This window comes from Mustela putorius, unplaced genomic scaffold (genome assembly GCF_011764305.1).
Source record: "Mustela putorius furo isolate JIRA1106 unplaced genomic scaffold, ASM1176430v1.1 tig00003858_pilon_pilon_pilon, whole genome shotgun sequence".
In the NCBI taxonomy this organism is placed as follows: domain Eukaryota; kingdom Metazoa; phylum Chordata; class Mammalia; order Carnivora; family Mustelidae; genus Mustela; species Mustela putorius.
Genome location: NW_025422010.1, coordinates 36,901,637 through 36,919,320, shown reverse-complemented (window position 1 = coordinate 36,919,320; position 17,684 = coordinate 36,901,637). Strand labels below are relative to the sequence as shown.

At 37.1% G+C, this 17,684-nt stretch overlaps 1 protein-coding gene across 2 annotated transcripts in view; it reads left to right on the top strand.

Annotated features, from left to right (window-relative positions):
- The window catches only part of RIT2 (Ras like without CAAX 2), a 379,620-nt gene that overhangs the window by 181,024 nt on the left and 180,912 nt on the right, over positions 1–17,684 (top strand). For both annotated transcript variants that reach the window (XM_004752234.3, XM_045065576.1), the window contains one exon: positions 10–201. In XM_004752234.3, coding sequence (XP_004752291.1) covers positions 10–201 — 192 coding nt within the window. The remainder of the gene's footprint in view (positions 1–9; positions 202–17,684) is intronic.

Sequence of the window (17,684 nt, the reverse complement as noted above, 5' to 3'; positions counted from 1 at the left end):
TCCCTGCAGGCAGAGTTCACAGCCATGCGGGAGCAGTACATGCGAGGCGGGGAGGGATTCATCATCTGCTACTCCGTCACTGACCGCCAATCATTCCAGGAAGCTGCCAAGTTTAAAGAGCTCATTTTTCAAGTCCGCCACACCTATGAAATTCCCCTGGTGCTGGTGGGTAACAAAATTGACCTAGAACAGTTCCGCCAGGTAAGTGCCAAATTTTGTTTGTTCTTAACTCCAAGGGTACATAGTACTTAGTTAAGCATGGCTGCTTTCCAAGGTTCATATTGAGAATTATGACAAAGAAATGGTGCATGTGATTTTTCTGAGAAATCTTTGAAATTATGGTAGATCATGTCAGCTGCCACAGTGTATCCAACTCACATGGTACTTTACAGTGTCTTCACCACTCCAACAGGAGGCATAATCTGTTTGTCCCGTCTCCTTAGATCTGGGATAGCCCTATGATTGGTTTCAGGCAGTAGAGTTTAGTAGAGATGAAGCTGTATACATTCAGAGTTTGAGCCATAAGAATTCTGCAGATTCTGAATTTACCACTTATACTGCTTGTTCTTGGAATCCAGCTACCATGTAAAGACCACTACCCGTTCAAGTTCACAGGAACCTTCCCACCCTGCAGAACCAGAACAAGCCTCACTTGTCAGGTTGAGTAAGAAGTGCCTTCCATATGCCATCAATCTGCTTCAAGCTGCCTCCGCTGTATCATTGTGGTCCTCAGTTCATTTTTTCAAACAAACAAAATTTAAAAGGCAGAAAGCATGGCTAATTTCTGATAATGCAGAAACCACAGGTTATGATCCATTACCAGATTTCATATAGTTTACTATAATATTCTTCTCTGATCAGACACTATCAGAGCCTGATGGGCAAGCTGTGTTGGCTTCATCTTTACACAGTAATATTTGTCCTTAGTCCTTTTTGTGCTCCTTAGTACTCCTAAAGAAATTAAATGACCAAAACCTAGCTCAGGAACCAGATGAATCATCTCACAATTCTATTGCCACGACTTACTTTGTACAACGTTAAAGTACTAAGATATTGCATGCAAATCAAATTTTTATAAATCAAATTCTCTAAATTGAATGGTTGAGTTCTAATTTTAGATGCTTTATCTTTATTTGCATTGACCTTAAATTTGAGCTGGATTTTAATAGTTTGTATGTTTCCAGTTAATGATTTTTAGACTTAAAGTAGCCTGCTAATAAATCCTTTTGCTAAGGTAAGAATCTTTACTAAAACAGTTTTCTCCTATGTTAAGTGTTTCATATATTTGGATTTTTCTATCTAATGCATCTTACATTTTCTTGAAGTGAAAATAACAAAGAATCTATGCTTACTACTGAAACATGTTTCTATATTTAGTGCAGGACATGTTTGTAGTGGCATTTTTTTTCTATATTTTATTTGAAAATCTAGGCATGTTAAAGTGGCAGCTGACTATATTTTAGCAGCTATGATATTTGAGCCCCTGTACTTGTTCTCCTCCCTTCCTTTGTTGCTTCTCTTTCTCCAAAACAACGTTTAGTATGAGATGGTTACCTGGCTATGAGATGGGAATTCAAGTTCATTTCACCAGTTAAATACAAATCTATTTTGCAATATTTGACAAAAACGGGAAGACAAGTATAGGTCTAGTGGTGAAACTTTCAGATACTCCTCTGAAGAGTGGGAATAGTCTACTTTTTTTTATTATTATTTTTTAAGGATTTCTGGGAAGTGACATGAGGGAGCCCCCTTAGATGGAAGTATACTAACAGTGATTACAGGACCACCTTTACTGCACTTCTCAGAATTCCTCAAGAACATAAACCTTTAATTGGAGGCCAGTTGAGAGCTACAAGTGGCTCTTGTAAGTTAAGGGATTTGAGAACATGAGGGAACCTTCTTCCGGCAAAAGTATATCATGTTGTCTCCAGAATCGCTTGCTCCCCATGATTCCAGCCCTGGCTGGCATTTGCTTTTCTCTCGCTATCCTGGTCCTGCTTCTCCTTCCCTAGGTTCAAAGGTTTTCAATGGGACCCCTGTCTTAGCCTCGGTAATTGCAGATTGGCAGTGATGAGACTCTCCAGCATCATATACATCACTAAAACAAATACAAAAAATGAGAGTAAGCTGAGCAATTTAGCAAATTTGACAGACTTTTCCTTTCAGATAAAAGCAATAAACAAGATAGTCACAGAAAGTGCAAAACCCATGAAAACTCAAATTACAATCTTTTTAAAATTGCTCATGTACCAACATCTCCAATAATGAAGTGTTGATATGCAAATTTGGCTTCTGGCTGTGGTGTTTGTGATGGGAATAATTGTTCCTATAATTGTAGAGTGGTTGTTCCTTTTCAAAATGCTTTCCGTTCACACTTTATTTTAATTCTGTAACTGCCCTGTGTAGTTTTAAGGCAAGTGGTTGATGGATGAGGATACTTGAGAAATAAATAAATGGATAGAGATTGATTTTAATAAAATAATGATGTTAGTGACAAATTTAAGACTAAAACCCTGATCACGTGTTTTTTGTGTTTGGTTTTTTTTTGTTTGTTTTTTTTTTTTTAGTTAGTCTTCGAGGGTTGAGTCTCTGTTTTAGGGTTTTGGTTTGTTTTTGGTTTTGTTTTTTTTATGTAAAACAAGAAGATGCTGACTCCTGCATCATCTCCAGCTCAAAGGAGTTTTGTGAAGATTCCTAGAGTAAATGTTAAGCTCTGGAAGCTTCTGAAGGAAATCATGATGGTGTTTATGTTCAGTGCTAGGAGGCAGAGAAAGTAGGGTTTTTACTTGGTGGCTCTTCATCCTCCTCGTGGAAAGTGACTGAAAGGAAAGTGCTGATGCTGATACGAGGAATTTGAGAAACAAGACAGAGGATCATAGGGAAGAAAGGGGAAAATGAAACAAGATGAAACCAAGAGGGAGACAAACCATAAGAGACTCTTTATCTCAGAAAGCAAACTGAGGGTTGCTGGGAGGAGGGGGATGGGAAGGATAAGGTGGCTGGTGATGAACACTGGGGAGGGCATGTGCTATGGTGAGTACTGTGAACTGTGTAAGACTGATGAATCACAGACCTGTACCCCTGAAACAAATAATGCATTATATGTTAATTTTTTTAAAAAGGTCGGGGGAAAGTGTTGATGATGAGAGCTATTTCTTGTCATGCTTGTGTGGTAGAGTGGGTAGCTGCATTCTGAATCTATTCTGGTGAATCCTGAGTCCCTTTATACAAAGAAAAAGAAATGACTTCTAGTGCCTGATGTCCTTCATGATTAGTGACATCTTTAAGCAAAAATATTGAAGGGCTCTGTTTAAAGTTGAGTATTTTCTCTGAGAATAATATTCATTTTGATATTGATGATGCTTTTAGTATTGCAAGGCTCCATACCAGGTATGAGCACACAGAATTTTATTTCATCTTCACCACAGCCACCAGCTAGGTTCCTTTATGACCCTACTTACCTATGAGTCATCGGAGGCTTTAAAGATTCAGTGACTTGCTTAAGGTCACATAGCTAGTTAGGGCTATGAGGACATGTCCAGCACTTCTGATTTGAAATCTCACTATTGGCGTCCAAACCATTGTTGTTTTTCTTGAATTCTTTTTATATCAGATTCAGGATCTTAGTGTGTTCCACAAAGGATAGAACATAAGCAATTGCATTGTCTTGCAGCAGGAAGGAGCAGAATGCTAGCTCTTTGGATCTCTTTGGAGGGGTCGAACTGTTAGACAAGCCAGTAATAGCCAGAACTTAGGAAGAATGTGAGGAAAAGTAAAGACAGGGAAATGATGCTCAAAACTACTGAAAGGCACTATTTTCTCAATTTTGTCCAAAGTTCATCCAGACTATTATAAAGCCCTTTTTAGATTCCCAGACTACTTTAAGGTCCCTGAGCTTGCATGGTCTTTGTCCCTACTACGCCTTCTACTGTCAAACTGAGGAGTGGAAGGCAATAATTTCTGTTTTTTTATTTTTGCAAAACCCTCGCCAGCTGTGTAGAGTACATATGGTCTACGAATAGAGTGAGTTCCAAGGATCTGGGAACCAGTTTAGGAAAGTTTTACATCAGTTGCAGACCACAAACTGTTTTATCCTGAAGGTAGACTACGACAACACTTACAGCATTGACAATCTAATTGCAGCTTAATACTCAGTTTGAAGCCTTGAAACTCTGCTTTCTACAGCCTGATTAATTCTCTAAGTGCAGATCTGGGATCGTGAAATACTCCTTGTTTCTTCTTCAGTGATCTACCTATTGAATGAAAATGGTTCAATTCCTTTACTGAGAGGGGGGCCTATAAAAGCTTCAGAGATCAGAAACTGCGGTGTTAAGAAAAATAAATCGATTTAGAGTTCTACCAAGCATCTGCTTATCTTTGCAAAGCAATGGCGGCTTCGTGGCACAGAAAAGGAAAAAGCAAAATCCAGTCTCTTTTCTCAGGGACTTTCTCTTCTCGGAAAGGATCTAGGCATGTGATATAGAACATAGTATTAAGCAACAGAACTAAATATTGAATAATATGACACCATGAATAAGTGCAGTTGTTGCTGAAAACCAGGAAAGATCAATGTGGGCAACATTTTTGAGGAAGAAGGATGTGGAATGAAAAAGCATCACAACCAGGTAGGAAGGAGCAGGTGAATGGTGAAAATTCTTGTGGGAAGGGCCAACAGGAGTAGAGAGGGGAGGAAATGAATTGTGGGACTATGTGCACGAGACATCGAGTGTAAAGGAGGAGGAGTTGGGATGACCAGCCTGCCCGGTACATATATATCAAGTACCCTCAGAATAATTTCAGAAGGTCTGCCTTGAAGACATGCTTTTTCAAACACAAATCATAAATATGTACCAGAGGGTCTTGGATATGCTGTAAGGCAGTAATTGCAAATACCACTCAAATTTTAAAAAGTGAAAAACAAAAGAGTAGTACTTCATCTTTTATCAGTAGGGTGGGTAATCCATATCAACACATTTTCCAAAGGATGAGGGTGTCTTTTTTTTTTTTTAAGATTTTATTTATTTATTTGACAGACAGAGATCACAAGTAGGCAGAGAGGCAGGCAGAGAGAGAGGGGGAAGCAGGCTCCCCACTGAGCAGAGAGCCCGCTATGGAGCTCGATGCCAGCACTCTGAGATCGTGACCTGAGCTGAAGGCAGAGGCTTTAAGAGGGTGTATTTTTTAATGGGAGAAGAGTTGTGATAATTTATGCAATATTATAGGGATACACATTTAAATTTAACAATTATCTAGATCTATTTATACTTTCCATAACATTTCCTTTATATGCTATTTCATTTCATTAAAAATGCCAATATATTAAGTCCAATTAAGATAGAAAACAAAGCATAACAAAGTTTAGAGTTTAATGTATATTATCTATATTCAATAGGTTTTGAAACTAGAATTTGAACCTAAATCAGTTTTCTGATCCTTACATACTTTGTTTTGTTTTGTTTTTTGCTAACACCATTTTTTCATGCAATTTATTTACCAAATATTTAGTAAGTAACAAGCACTTTTTTATACATACATACATAGGAAGAGAAATAACTTTTCAAATATTTGAGCAGAGTTGCGGCATGAATGCATTTTCATTCTCCAATTAGTTGTTGGAGGGAGGCGAGAATGGAAGCAAAATGACCAGTCAGGAGATTGAGTCATCAAGATGAAGAATGATGGCCACTTGAGTGAAAGCAATAGACTACTCATGGATTCTGTACTCATGCAGCACCCTGACAGGATGACAGGTGACAAAATTACAGGGAAGCTTGGAGACCTCACATGTAGGGACAAACTGCTACATTGTTCAGTGGTACCTGAGGTCACTGTTGCATTGTCACACAAAACAGTGAATGTCCAGGGTGGACTCGTCAAGACAAGTTTAAGGCACATACTTAGCAAATATTTTTCAGAAAATAACGAAGTATATCCTCAGAAGAATCAAATAGTCCTGAGTTTGGATTTTCACTGAGACAATCACTGTGTCCTTGGACAAATCAGTGGCAAACTCAATGAACACCCAAATTCTCTTTCAAAGAAGTGCATCCTCCCAGCCCAGAAATAGGAGGCATAGTCAGTAGACCACTTCGGGGCCATCCCCAGCTACACAAATCCTCTTTGTCTGAAGTCATGATTTTCCCATTTCCATTCTTGCCCATTTCCAGGGAAGTATGGACATAAATATATACCCATTGCAACCCAATGGGACACCATGACAAGCAAATCTTGTTCCAGATCCTCATGCTGGTTTGGCAAAGACTGTTGGGCTTCCGTTGTCATTCAGCTTCTCCGTCAACCCAATCCAGCTTCCTACTCCTTCCTTCACAAGGGATGATCTCTAACAAATATCAGGTACTCCAAAATCTGTCTCAGTGTCTGCTTCTGTAGGACAGGGACAATACCACTTTCATACGTTTTCAGGTAGGGTAGATGAGGTAAGAGATTAGATGAGATACTAGTTTACCTAGTACAGTGCTGAGTACAAACTAGGGACAAACAAGGGACTCAATAAATACCATGTACTACCATCTTCATCCCTTACCTGAATTATTTAAATACTCTCTGGGTTACTATCTTCTAATCTGTTGTTTCACAAGTTAAACACTAGTAAAAGAAATACATAAGGATTGTGTCAAAAGGAAGAGTAATTAACACTGGAGTAAAGCCCAGAAAGTTTTCTGATAACTAAAGTACATAGGCTTTGGTGTACAGATTTTGTAAAATCAATTTTGGAATTATTTTCCTAACTTTCAGATGTTAAATAGCAATCTTGAAGTAAATGAATTTTGAACCAAGTTTTGGAAGAATCCGTGCTTCTTTTCCATTAGACCACGAATGAAGTCAAACTGAGTAAAAACTGGCAATAAATGAGAAAGACTTAAAAAAGATTATTGGCCATTCCAGGAAAGCTGTTTTTTCCATAGATGGACAAACTCACCCTGGATGAGACCTGTGGTTATAAAATTATACTCCCCTAAACAGAAGAATTTGTATAACCTAGAAACATTGTTGGAAACACATTCTCAGGCTCTTGGTCCTCATAAATCAGGAAAAAATGGAAGTAGGCACAAAGATCTATTTGAACAAATAGGGTGATTTTGCAGCAAGCTAGAGAACCATTGGGCCAGAAGGAATATAGATGAAAAGACATGAGGCCATTTATACTTTAGCCTCCATAAGAGAGAATCTAGATCCTATAAACATTTTCAAAGTCTTAAATGAAATATTGGAAACCTAAAAGAGAAACACATGCACGTTCACACACACACACACACCTATATTCATAAAAATAAAAATTTTAAAATAAAAATGCTTATATCAAAAGAACAGTGATGAAAATCCAATTCTCCAGTCAAATGTGTCACAAAAAAAAAAATTTAAATTTTGCTGCGTATATTGGGCACCTACGACTAAGTGGCATTCTGTTTGGGAGTTTCATGTTTCACTGGAACAGAGGTCATGTCTATTCAGTTTGAACGGACATAACAGTTTGCTTCCCTTCCTAATTTAAATGGTGTTACAGTGAATTATTTGGTTTTCATGGATCATTGGCCACATTTGTAAAATTGACAAGTCAGTGGAATCGTCTAGAAATAAGTTTCTTTTTAAGGAAAAAAGGAAAGAAAAGCTGCTTGGGGAATCAGATTGTTGCTCTGAAATGAAATCCAAGATTACAAAATTGCTTCAATCACTTATAAACCAATCACTTAAAAGAGCTGCCCGAAAAGGAACACCAAATATGTGAAGCTTTAAAATTCTTATCCTATCTGAGATTTCAGCTTTCTGTGCCCTTCCCTAGGTATGCTAGTCAGCCAGGCTCTGACATTTGTGATAATTTTCAATTCTCACACTTCTGGCTTTATCCAAAAAAGCAAAACCAAACCAAACCAAACATTGTATGTCTGCAGGTGTATGTATAGGTATCATAGAGATCAAGACAATCCTGTAAATCCAAAAAAAAAAAATGTTATTGATAGAAGTTGAATTACAAATACAGGATTTCCTTGATATCTGCAAAGAGAATGTTGCTATGAAACCTTTCGTGAGCCAGAAGGACGTAAAGCAAAGAAGTAAATAGCATTCCATAAAAGTGAAAATCATCTTCAGATTTCATTCCAATAGCAAAAACAGATACTAACGTAGGTCTTAGCAAAAGCAAGGTTTCTAAAGTGAACTTTCTGTTAGTGAAGGAAACCTGTTTTCTGAAAGAGGAACATTTCCTGTTTGCATACTGGAAACTCTTTAAGTTCATTCAACCATATGTTTAGGAAATTACATAACCATCTTGCTTTTAAATTTATTTTAAAATAATTGTACAGGCACAGGAGATTATAAACAAATGGGTAGAGAAGCCCTGTGCACCCATCTCTTAGCAACCCCGGTATTTTTATATTACATAACTATAAAATATCAAAAACAAGAAATTGATACTGGTTTAACCCATAGAGCCTACTGAACTTCACCAGTTACACATACTCGATTGTGGGTATATGTGTATAATTCTGTGCAGTTCTGTCATCAATATACCTTGCATAACCACCACTAGAATCAATATAGTCATTTGCACCATTACCATAAGACTCCAATTTTACTCCTCATTTTACCACATGCATCCCCTACTTACCCCAATCCCTAACTCCTGGCAACCATCATCCACCAGTCCATTCTCCATCTCTACATGAAAATTTATTTCATGATTGTTACATACATGGAATCATCCATTACACATCCATTTCACGTCTTTTTGCAACTGGCTATTTTTCAGTCAGCACTATATCCTGAAGCACACCCAAGTTTTTTTGTTTGTTTGTTTTGTTTTGTTTTTATCAATAATGTGTTCCTTTTTATTACTGAATCACAGTCAGTTTGGATGTGACCACAGTTTATCTATTCGCCCTTTAAAGACATTTGGGGGGGTACCTGGGTGGCTCAGTGGGTTAAGCCTCTGCCTTCAGCTCAGGTCATGATCCCAGGGTCCTGGGATCGAGCCCCACATCCGGCTCTCTGCTCCACGGGGAGGCTGCTTCCTCCTCTCTCTCTGCCTGCCTCTCTGCCTGCTTGTGATCTCTCTCTCTCTCTCTGTGTGTCAAATAAATAAATAAAATTTAAATAAAATAAATAAATAAAGACATTTGGGTAGTTTCCAGTTTTCATTTATTATAAATAAGTCTGCTGTAAACATTTATATACAAATTCCTGCATAAACTCAAGTCTATAATTCTCTGGGATAAAGGCCCAAGAGTGAAATTGCTGAGTCTTATGATAGGTCTATTTTTAGTTTTGAAAGGAGATACAATGTATTGTCCACAGTGTCTGTACTTACATTACTTTCTCACCCTTGCCAACATTAGATGTTATCACTATTTTTTGTTTGACATTCTGTTAGGTGTATAGTGATATCCTATTATGGTTTTAATTTGCGTTTCTCCAATGACTAATAATATTGGACATCTTTTCATGTGTTTATTTGCCATCTGTATAGCCTCTTCAGGGAAATGTCTGTGCATGTCCTTTGACTATTGTATAATTAGATTATTCCATTTATTTATTAGTATTAGTATTAAGTTTTGAGAGTTCTTTGTTTACTTGAGATCCAAGGCCTTTGTCAGATACGTAATTTGCAAATATTTTTCCCAGCCTGAATTTGACTTTTCATCCTTTTAACAGGATCTTTTGTGGGAAAAACTTTCATTTTGATGAAGTCTATTTCTTTCTTTTCTTGAATAAATCATGACGTTAATATCAAATCAAAGACTACCACTTAGTCCTAGGTCCCAAAGATTTTCCACCTGTGTTCTTTTCTCGTTTTACAATTAAGAGCATAATGTTTTACAATTAAGAGCATAATCCATCTTGAATTATTTTAAAATTTTATATACGTATTTGACAGAGAGGACAAGTAGGCAGAGCAGCAGGCAGAGGGAGAAGCAGGCTCTCCACTGAGCCTGGAGCCCAACACGGGGTGTGTCTCAGGTCCTAGGGATCATGACCTGAGCCGAAGGCAGCCACTTAAGCAATTGAGCCACCTAGGTGCTTCAAATCTTGAATTATTTTTTGTATAAAGTGTTTGGGGGTTTTTTTCTGCTTTGTTGTTTTGTGGTTTTTTGATGATAGATATTTAATTGCTCCAGAAAAATCTATTGAAAGGGCTATCCCTTCTCTCCTGAAATTCTTCAGAGAATTCCATTTATTTCTTTTGGTTTTTTTCTCTCTGTTCAAATTAAGTACATTCTATTGATCTGTCTTTAATTTACTAGTTCTATCCTTTGCCTTCTCTGCTATACGGATCATCCAGTGAGGGTTTTGTTTTGTTGTTGTTGTTTTTTTTTTTCATTGAATAATTTTTTTACTTTTAATTCTTTTCTACTTTGTCAAATTTGCAAATTTATTGGCGTAAAATTGTTATAATAGGTTCTTCTGATCATTTTCATGTCTGTAGAAACTGAAATGATAACCCCTTTAAATTTCTGTTAGTGTTAATTTGTTGCTTCTCTTTTACTAAACATCATTGCATGCATTTATCAATGTTGTTAGTCTTTTCAAAGCACCAAATTTGGACTTTATTTTATTAACAGTTAATTTTATTAATTTTTAATTATAAAACATACTGTATAGTTCTGGAATAAACCCATAATATATATTATAAATATATAGTATATAAATATAAATTTATTTATATATTATAAATATATATATTTATATAGTATATGAACCCTTAATATATTATCCTTTCTATATCTCACTATTTTTTATTAGATTACCTTGGAGTTTTCCTATTTTATAACTGTCAGGCTTTTATTTTGATTAGTTCTTTTTCCTAATTTTTTGGAGTTGTATTTACTATTCCGTTTGTGAATGCTTGAGATGGATACTTAGCTCATTGATTTTCATCCATTCATCTGTTTGTTTCTGATTTATGCATTGAAGGCTGTAACTGCTTCTAAGCAGTTAGAAGGATTTGGTATAGCCATCCCTTCAATTTTTATGTCCTATTTTATCATTAGGTTCAAAATATTTTCTAATTTTGATTGTGATTTCTGCTTTGACTCATTGGTTTTTCACTAGTACAGTCCTTAATTTCTGGGCATGTGGTGACTTATGAGGTATTCATGGAACTTCTTATTTTCCACTATTTTTCATATACTCTGTACAATTTTAGGCCTTTGGAATTTCTAAAGTGTTGATTTTTAACATGCCATATGATCATTTTTGGTAAATGTCCCATATATACTTGATAAGAATATAGATTTTGGGTGGCAATTCATGCATGTCCAGATTTGCAGGCATTTTCTTTCAACAATTTGAAGATAGAATCCCATTTCTTCTGGCAACCATTGTGTTGGAAAATCACATACCCATCCAATTGTTAATTGAAGGTACTCCGTACCACACTTCCTGTACCACATCCCCCATCCCAGATGATTTTAAGATTTTTCTTTTTTGTCTTTAATTTTCAAGAAGTTTACTCTGATGTAGCTATGTCGTTTTCTCTCTCTTGCTTACTTGCTCTCTGTCTGGGAACAAGTGTTACTTGTTAAAATCTGTGCTTTTTGAATTAGGGCTTATTTTTTTTTTTTTAAATCAGATTTGTAACATTCATAGTCATTACATCTTCAAATATTACTTTTATTTTGTATTCCCTTCTAGGATTCAATTAGACCTATTTTAGTCTTTTTCACCTTATACTGCCTTGGAGTTACACTTTTTTTCATATATTTTCCATTACTCATCTCTCTGTGTTTCGTTCTAGATATTTTCTTCTGAATGCTCTTTTTGTTTACTATTTCTCTTATACCTAATTTGATTTAAACACATCCACTGAGTTCTTCATTTTAATTGTGTTTTTAAATTCCAGTAATTCTGCTTTTAAAAGTCCATCTCACAAAAAATGTAAATCATTTTTTTATAAACATATACTTTTATCCCCAGGGGTACAGGTCTGTGAATCGCCAGGTTTACACACTTCACAGCACTCCCCAAAGCACATACCATCCCCAATGTCCATAACCCCACCCCCCTTCTCCCAACCCCCCTCCCCCCAGCAACCCTCAGTTTGTTTTGTGAGATTAAGAGTCACTTATGGTTTGTCTCCCTCCCAATCCCATCTTGTTTCATTGATTCTTCTCCTACCCACTTAAGCCCCCATGTTGCATCACCACTTCCTCATATCAAGGAGATCATATGATAGTTGTCTTTCTCTGCTTGACTTCTTTTGCTAAGCATGATACGCTCTAGTTCCACCCATGTTGTCACAAATGGCAAGATTTCATTTTTTTTGATGGCTGCATAGTATTCCATTGTGTATATATACCAGATCTTCTTTATCCATTCATCTGTTGATGGACATCTAGGTTCTTTCCATAGTTTGGCTATTGTGGACATTGCTGCTATAAACATTCGGGTGCACGTGCCCCTTTGGATCACTAAGTTTGTATCTTTAGGGTAAATACCCAGTAGTGCAATCGCTGGGTCATAGGGCAGTTCTATTTTCAACATTTTGAGGAACCTCCATGTTGTTTTCCAGAGAGGTTGGACCAGCTTGCATTCCCACCAACAATGTAGGAGGGTTCCCCTTTCTCCGCATCCTCGCCAGCATCTGTCATTTCCTGACTTGTTGATTTTAACCATTCTGACTGCTGTGAGGTGATATCTCATTGTGGTTTTGATTTGTATTTCCCTGATGCCCAGTGATATGGAGCACTTTTTCATGTGTCTGTTGGCCATCTGGATATCTTCTTTGCAGAAATGTCTGTTCATGTCCTCTGCCCATTTCTTGATTGGATTATTTGTTCTTTGGGTGTTGAGTTTGCTAAGTTCTTTATAGATTTTGGACACTAGTCCTTTATCTGATATGTCGATTGCAAATGTCTTCTCCCATTCTGTCAGTTGTCTTTTGATTTTGTCAACTGTTTCCTTTGCTATGCAAAAGCTTTTGATCTTGATGAAATCCCAATCGTTCATTTTTGCCCTTTCTTCCCTTGCCTTTGGCAATGTTCCTAGGAAGATGTTGCTGCGGCTGAGGTTGAAGAGGTTGCTGCCTGTATTCTCCTCAAGGATTTTGATGGATTCCTTTCGCACATTGAGGTCCTTCATCCATTTTGAGTCTATTTTCGTGTGTGGTGTAAGGAAATGGTCCAATTTCATTTTTCTGCACGTGGCTGTCCAATTTTCCCAACACCATTTATTAAAGAGGCTGTCTTTTTTTCCATTGGACATTCTTTCCTGCTTTGTCGAAGATTAGTTGACCATAGAGTTGAGGGTATATTTCTGGGCTCTCTATTCTGTTCCATTGATCTATGTGTCTGTTTTTGTGCCAGTACCATGCTGTCTTGATGATGACAGCTTTGTAACAGAGCTTGAAGTCCGGAATTGTGATGCCACCAACTTTGACTTTCTTTTTCAATATCCCTTTGGCTATTCGAGGTCTTTTCTGGTTCCATATAAATTTTCGAATTATTTGTTCCATTTCTTTGAAAAAGATGGATGGTACTTTGATAGGAATTGCATCAAATGTGTAGATTGCTTTAGGTAGCATAGACATTTTCACAATATTTATTCTTCCAATCCGGGAGCATGGAACATTTTTCCATTTCTTTGTGTCTTCCTCAATTTCTTTCATGAGTACTTTATAGTTTTCTGAGTATAGATTCTGTGCCTCTTTGGTTAGGTTTATTCCTAGGTATCTTATGGTTTTGGGTGCAATTGTAAATGGGATTGACTCCTTAATTTCTCTGTCTTGCTGTTGGTGTAGAGAAATGCAACTGATTTCTGTGCATTGATTTTATATCCTGACACTTTACTGAATTCCTGTACATTTCTAGCAGTTTTGGAGTGGAGTCTTTTGGGTTTTCCACATATAGTATGATATCATCTGTGAAGAGTGATAATTTGACTTCTTCTTTGCCGATTTGGATGCCTTTAATTTCCTTTTGTTGTCTGATTGCTGAGGCTAGGACTTCTAGTACTATGTTGAATAGCAGTGGTGATAATGGACATTTCTGCCGTGTTCCTCACCTTAGCAGAAAAGCTTTCAGTTTTTCTCCATTGAGAATGATATTTGCAGTAGGTTTTTCATAGATGGCTTTGATGATATTGAGGTATGTGCCCTCTATCCCTATACTTTGAAGAGTTTTGATCAGGAAGGGATGCTGTACTTTGTCAAATGCTTTTTCAGCATCTATTGAGAGTATCATATGGTTCTTGTTCTTTCTTTTATTGATGTGCTGTATCACATTAACTGATTTGCGGATATTGAACCAACCTTGCAGCCCTGGAATAAAACCCACTTGGTCATGGTGAATAATCCTTTTAATGTACTGTTGAATCCTACTGGCTAGTATTTTGGTGAGAATTTTCTCATCTGTGTTCATCAAGGATATTGGTCTATAGCTCTCTTTTTTGATGGGATCCTTCCTGGGGATCAAGGTGAGGCTGGCCTCATAAAATGAGTTTGGAAGTTTTCCTTCCATTTCTATTTTTTGGAACAGTATCAGGAGAATAGGAATTAGTTCTTCTTTAAATGTTTGGTAGAATTCCCCCGGGTAGCCGTCTGGCCCTGGGCTTTTGTTTGTTTGGAGATTTTTAATGACTGTTTCAATCTCCTTACTGGTTATGGGTCTGTTCAGGCTTTCTATTTCTTCCTGGTTCAGTTGTGGTAGTTTATATGTTTCTAGGAATGCATCCATTTCTTCCAGATTGTCAAATTTGTTGGCGTAGAGTTGCTCATAGTATGTTCTTATAATAGTTTGTATTTCTTTGGTGTTAGTTGTGATCTCTCCTCTTTCATTCATGATTTTATTTATTTGGGTCCTTTCTCTTTTCTTTTTGATAAGTCTGGCCAGGGGTTTATCAATTTTATTAATTCTTTCAAAGATCCAGCTCCTAGTTTCATTGATTTGCTCTATTGTTTTTTTTTGTTTGTTTGTTTCTATTTCATTGATTTCTGCTCTGATCTTCATGATTTCTCTTCTCCTGCTGGGCTTAGGGTTTCTTTCTTGTTCTTTCTCCATCTCCTTTAGATGTAGGGTTAGTTTGTGTACCTGATACCTTTCTTGTTTCTTGAGAAAGGCTTGTACCACTATATATTTTCCTCTCAGGACTGCCTTTGTTGTGTCCCACAGATTTTGAACCGTTGTATTTTCATTATCATTTGTTTCCATGATATTTTTCAATTCTCCTTTAATTTCCCGGTTGACCCATTCATTCTTTAGAAGGATGCTGTTTAGTCTCCATGTATTTGGGTTCATTCCAAACTTCCTCTTGTGGTTGAATTCTAGCTTCAGAGCATTGTGGTCTGAAAATATGCAGGGAATGATCCCAATCTTTTGATACCGGTTGAATCCTGCTTTAGGACCGAGGATGTGATCTATTCTGGAGAATGTTCCATGTGCACTAGAGAAGAATGTGTATTCTGTTGCTTTAGGATGAAATGTTCTGGATGTATCTGTGATGCCCATCTGGTCCAGTGTGTCATTTAAGGCCTTTATTTCCTTGCTGATCTTTTGCTTGGATGATCTGTCCATTTCAGTGAGGGGAGTGTTAAAGTCCCCTACTATTATTATATTATTGTTGATGTGTTTCTTTGATTTTGTTATTAATTGGTTTATATAGTTGGCTGCTCCCATGTTGGGGGCATAGATATTTAAAATTGTTAGATCTTCTTGTTGGACAGACCCTTTGAGTATGATATAGTGTCCTTCCTCATCTTTTATTATAGTCTTTGGCTTAAAATCTAATTGATCTTATATAAGCATTGCCACTCCTGCTTTCTTCTGGTGTCCATTAGCATGGTAAATTCTTTTCCACCCCCTCACTTTAAATCTGGAGGTGTCTTTGGGCTTTAAATGAGTTTCTTGGAGGCAACATATAGATGGGTTTTGTTTTTGTATCCATTCTGATACCCTGTGTCTTTTCACAGGGGCATTTAGCCCATTAACATTCAGGGTAACTATTGAGAGATATGTATTTAGTGCCATTGTATTGCCTGTAAGGTGACTGTTACTGTATATTGTTTCTGTTCCTTACTGATCTACCACTTGTAGGCTCTCTCTTTGCTTAGAGGACCCCTTTCAATATTTCCTGTAGAGCTGGTTTGGTGTTTGAAAATTCTTTCAGTTTTTGTTTGTCCTGGAAGCTTTTAATCTCTCCTTCTATTTTCAATGATAGCCTAGCTGGATATAGTATTCTTGGCTGCATGTTTTTCTCGTTTAGTGCTCTGAAAATATCATGCCAGCTCTTTCTGGCCTGCCAGGTCTCTGTGGATAAGTCAGCTGCCAATCTAATATTTTTACCATTGTATGTTACAGACTTCTTTTCCCGGGCTGCTTTCAGGATTTTCTCTTTGTCACTAAGGCTTGTAAATTTTACTATTAGGTGACAGGGTGTGGGCCTATTCTTATTGATTTTGAGGGGCGTTCTCTGAACCTCCTGAATTTTGATGCTCGTTCCCTTTGCCATATTGGGGAAATTCTCCCCAATAATTCTCTCCAGTATACCTTCTGCTTCCCTCTCTCTTTCTTCTTCTTCTGGAATCCCAATTATTCTAATGTTGTTTCATCTTATTGTGTCGCTTATCTCTCAAATTCTCCCCTTGTGGTCCAGTAGCTGTTTGTCCCTCTTTTGCTCAGCTTCTGTATTCTCTGTCATTTGGTCTTCTATATCACTAATTCTTTCTTCTGCCTCATTTATCCTAGCAGTGAGAGCCTCCATTTTTTATTGCACCTCATTAATAGCTTTTTTGATTTCAACTTGGTTAGATTTTAGTTCTTTTATTTCTCCAGAAAGGGCTTTTTATCTCCGGAGTGGGTTTCTCTAATATCTTCTGTGCCTTTTTCGAGCCCGGCTAGAACCTTGAGAATTGTCATTCTGAACTCTAGATCTGACATATTACCAATGTCTGTATTGATTATGTCCCTAGCCTTCAGTACTGCCTCTTGTTCTTTTTTTTTTTTTTTTGTGGTGAATTTTTCCGCCTTGTCATTAAAAATGTACATCTTTTATGTCCTTGAAAATGCAAAGCACATTTATCTAAAAATGTGATAAATAGCTTTTTTATCCACCTAAATTCTTTTTTTTTTTTAATTACTCTTCATGTTTTAGTCACTGTGCCCTTCACATTTACTTCTGATGGGAAACTAGAAAGACTAAAGACAAAACAAAGAAAACAAAAATATCAATTTAAACTAATCAGGAACTTTGTCATGATCTATCCCTCCAAGTCTACTAGTTTATTTCAGTGAGAAGGTTGTTCAAAATTACCTGGTAGGCTATTTCCAGAAGGGTAACTTACCCTCAAATTTTAATGATACGTTCTTTATTGGCCAGTGGATTCTTTGCTATGGCAGTTTAGCTTGTCAGCCTTGTACATACATCTAGCTGTTCTAAATCGATCATAAATTAAATACCAATGAGTAGGATTAAGTTTTATTTTTGAAAAGCTCTATGAGCTATGCATACCAGATCCTGGCCCCTGAGTGCCCATTATTCTTGGTAGGAGCCTGGACTCTACCCATCTGGTCCTCTCTTGGGACTTGGGAGGCAGTAGCCAGGTTAGTAGATGGGTAGAAGTGAAGGGAAGCAGGATCAGTCACCTATAGGTGAGAGAGGGGTTATGATAGACTCTTCCCAGCCCATGTCAAACACCCTTGATAGGTCCCTGTGTGGAGCCTTGTGCTTGTTTTCCT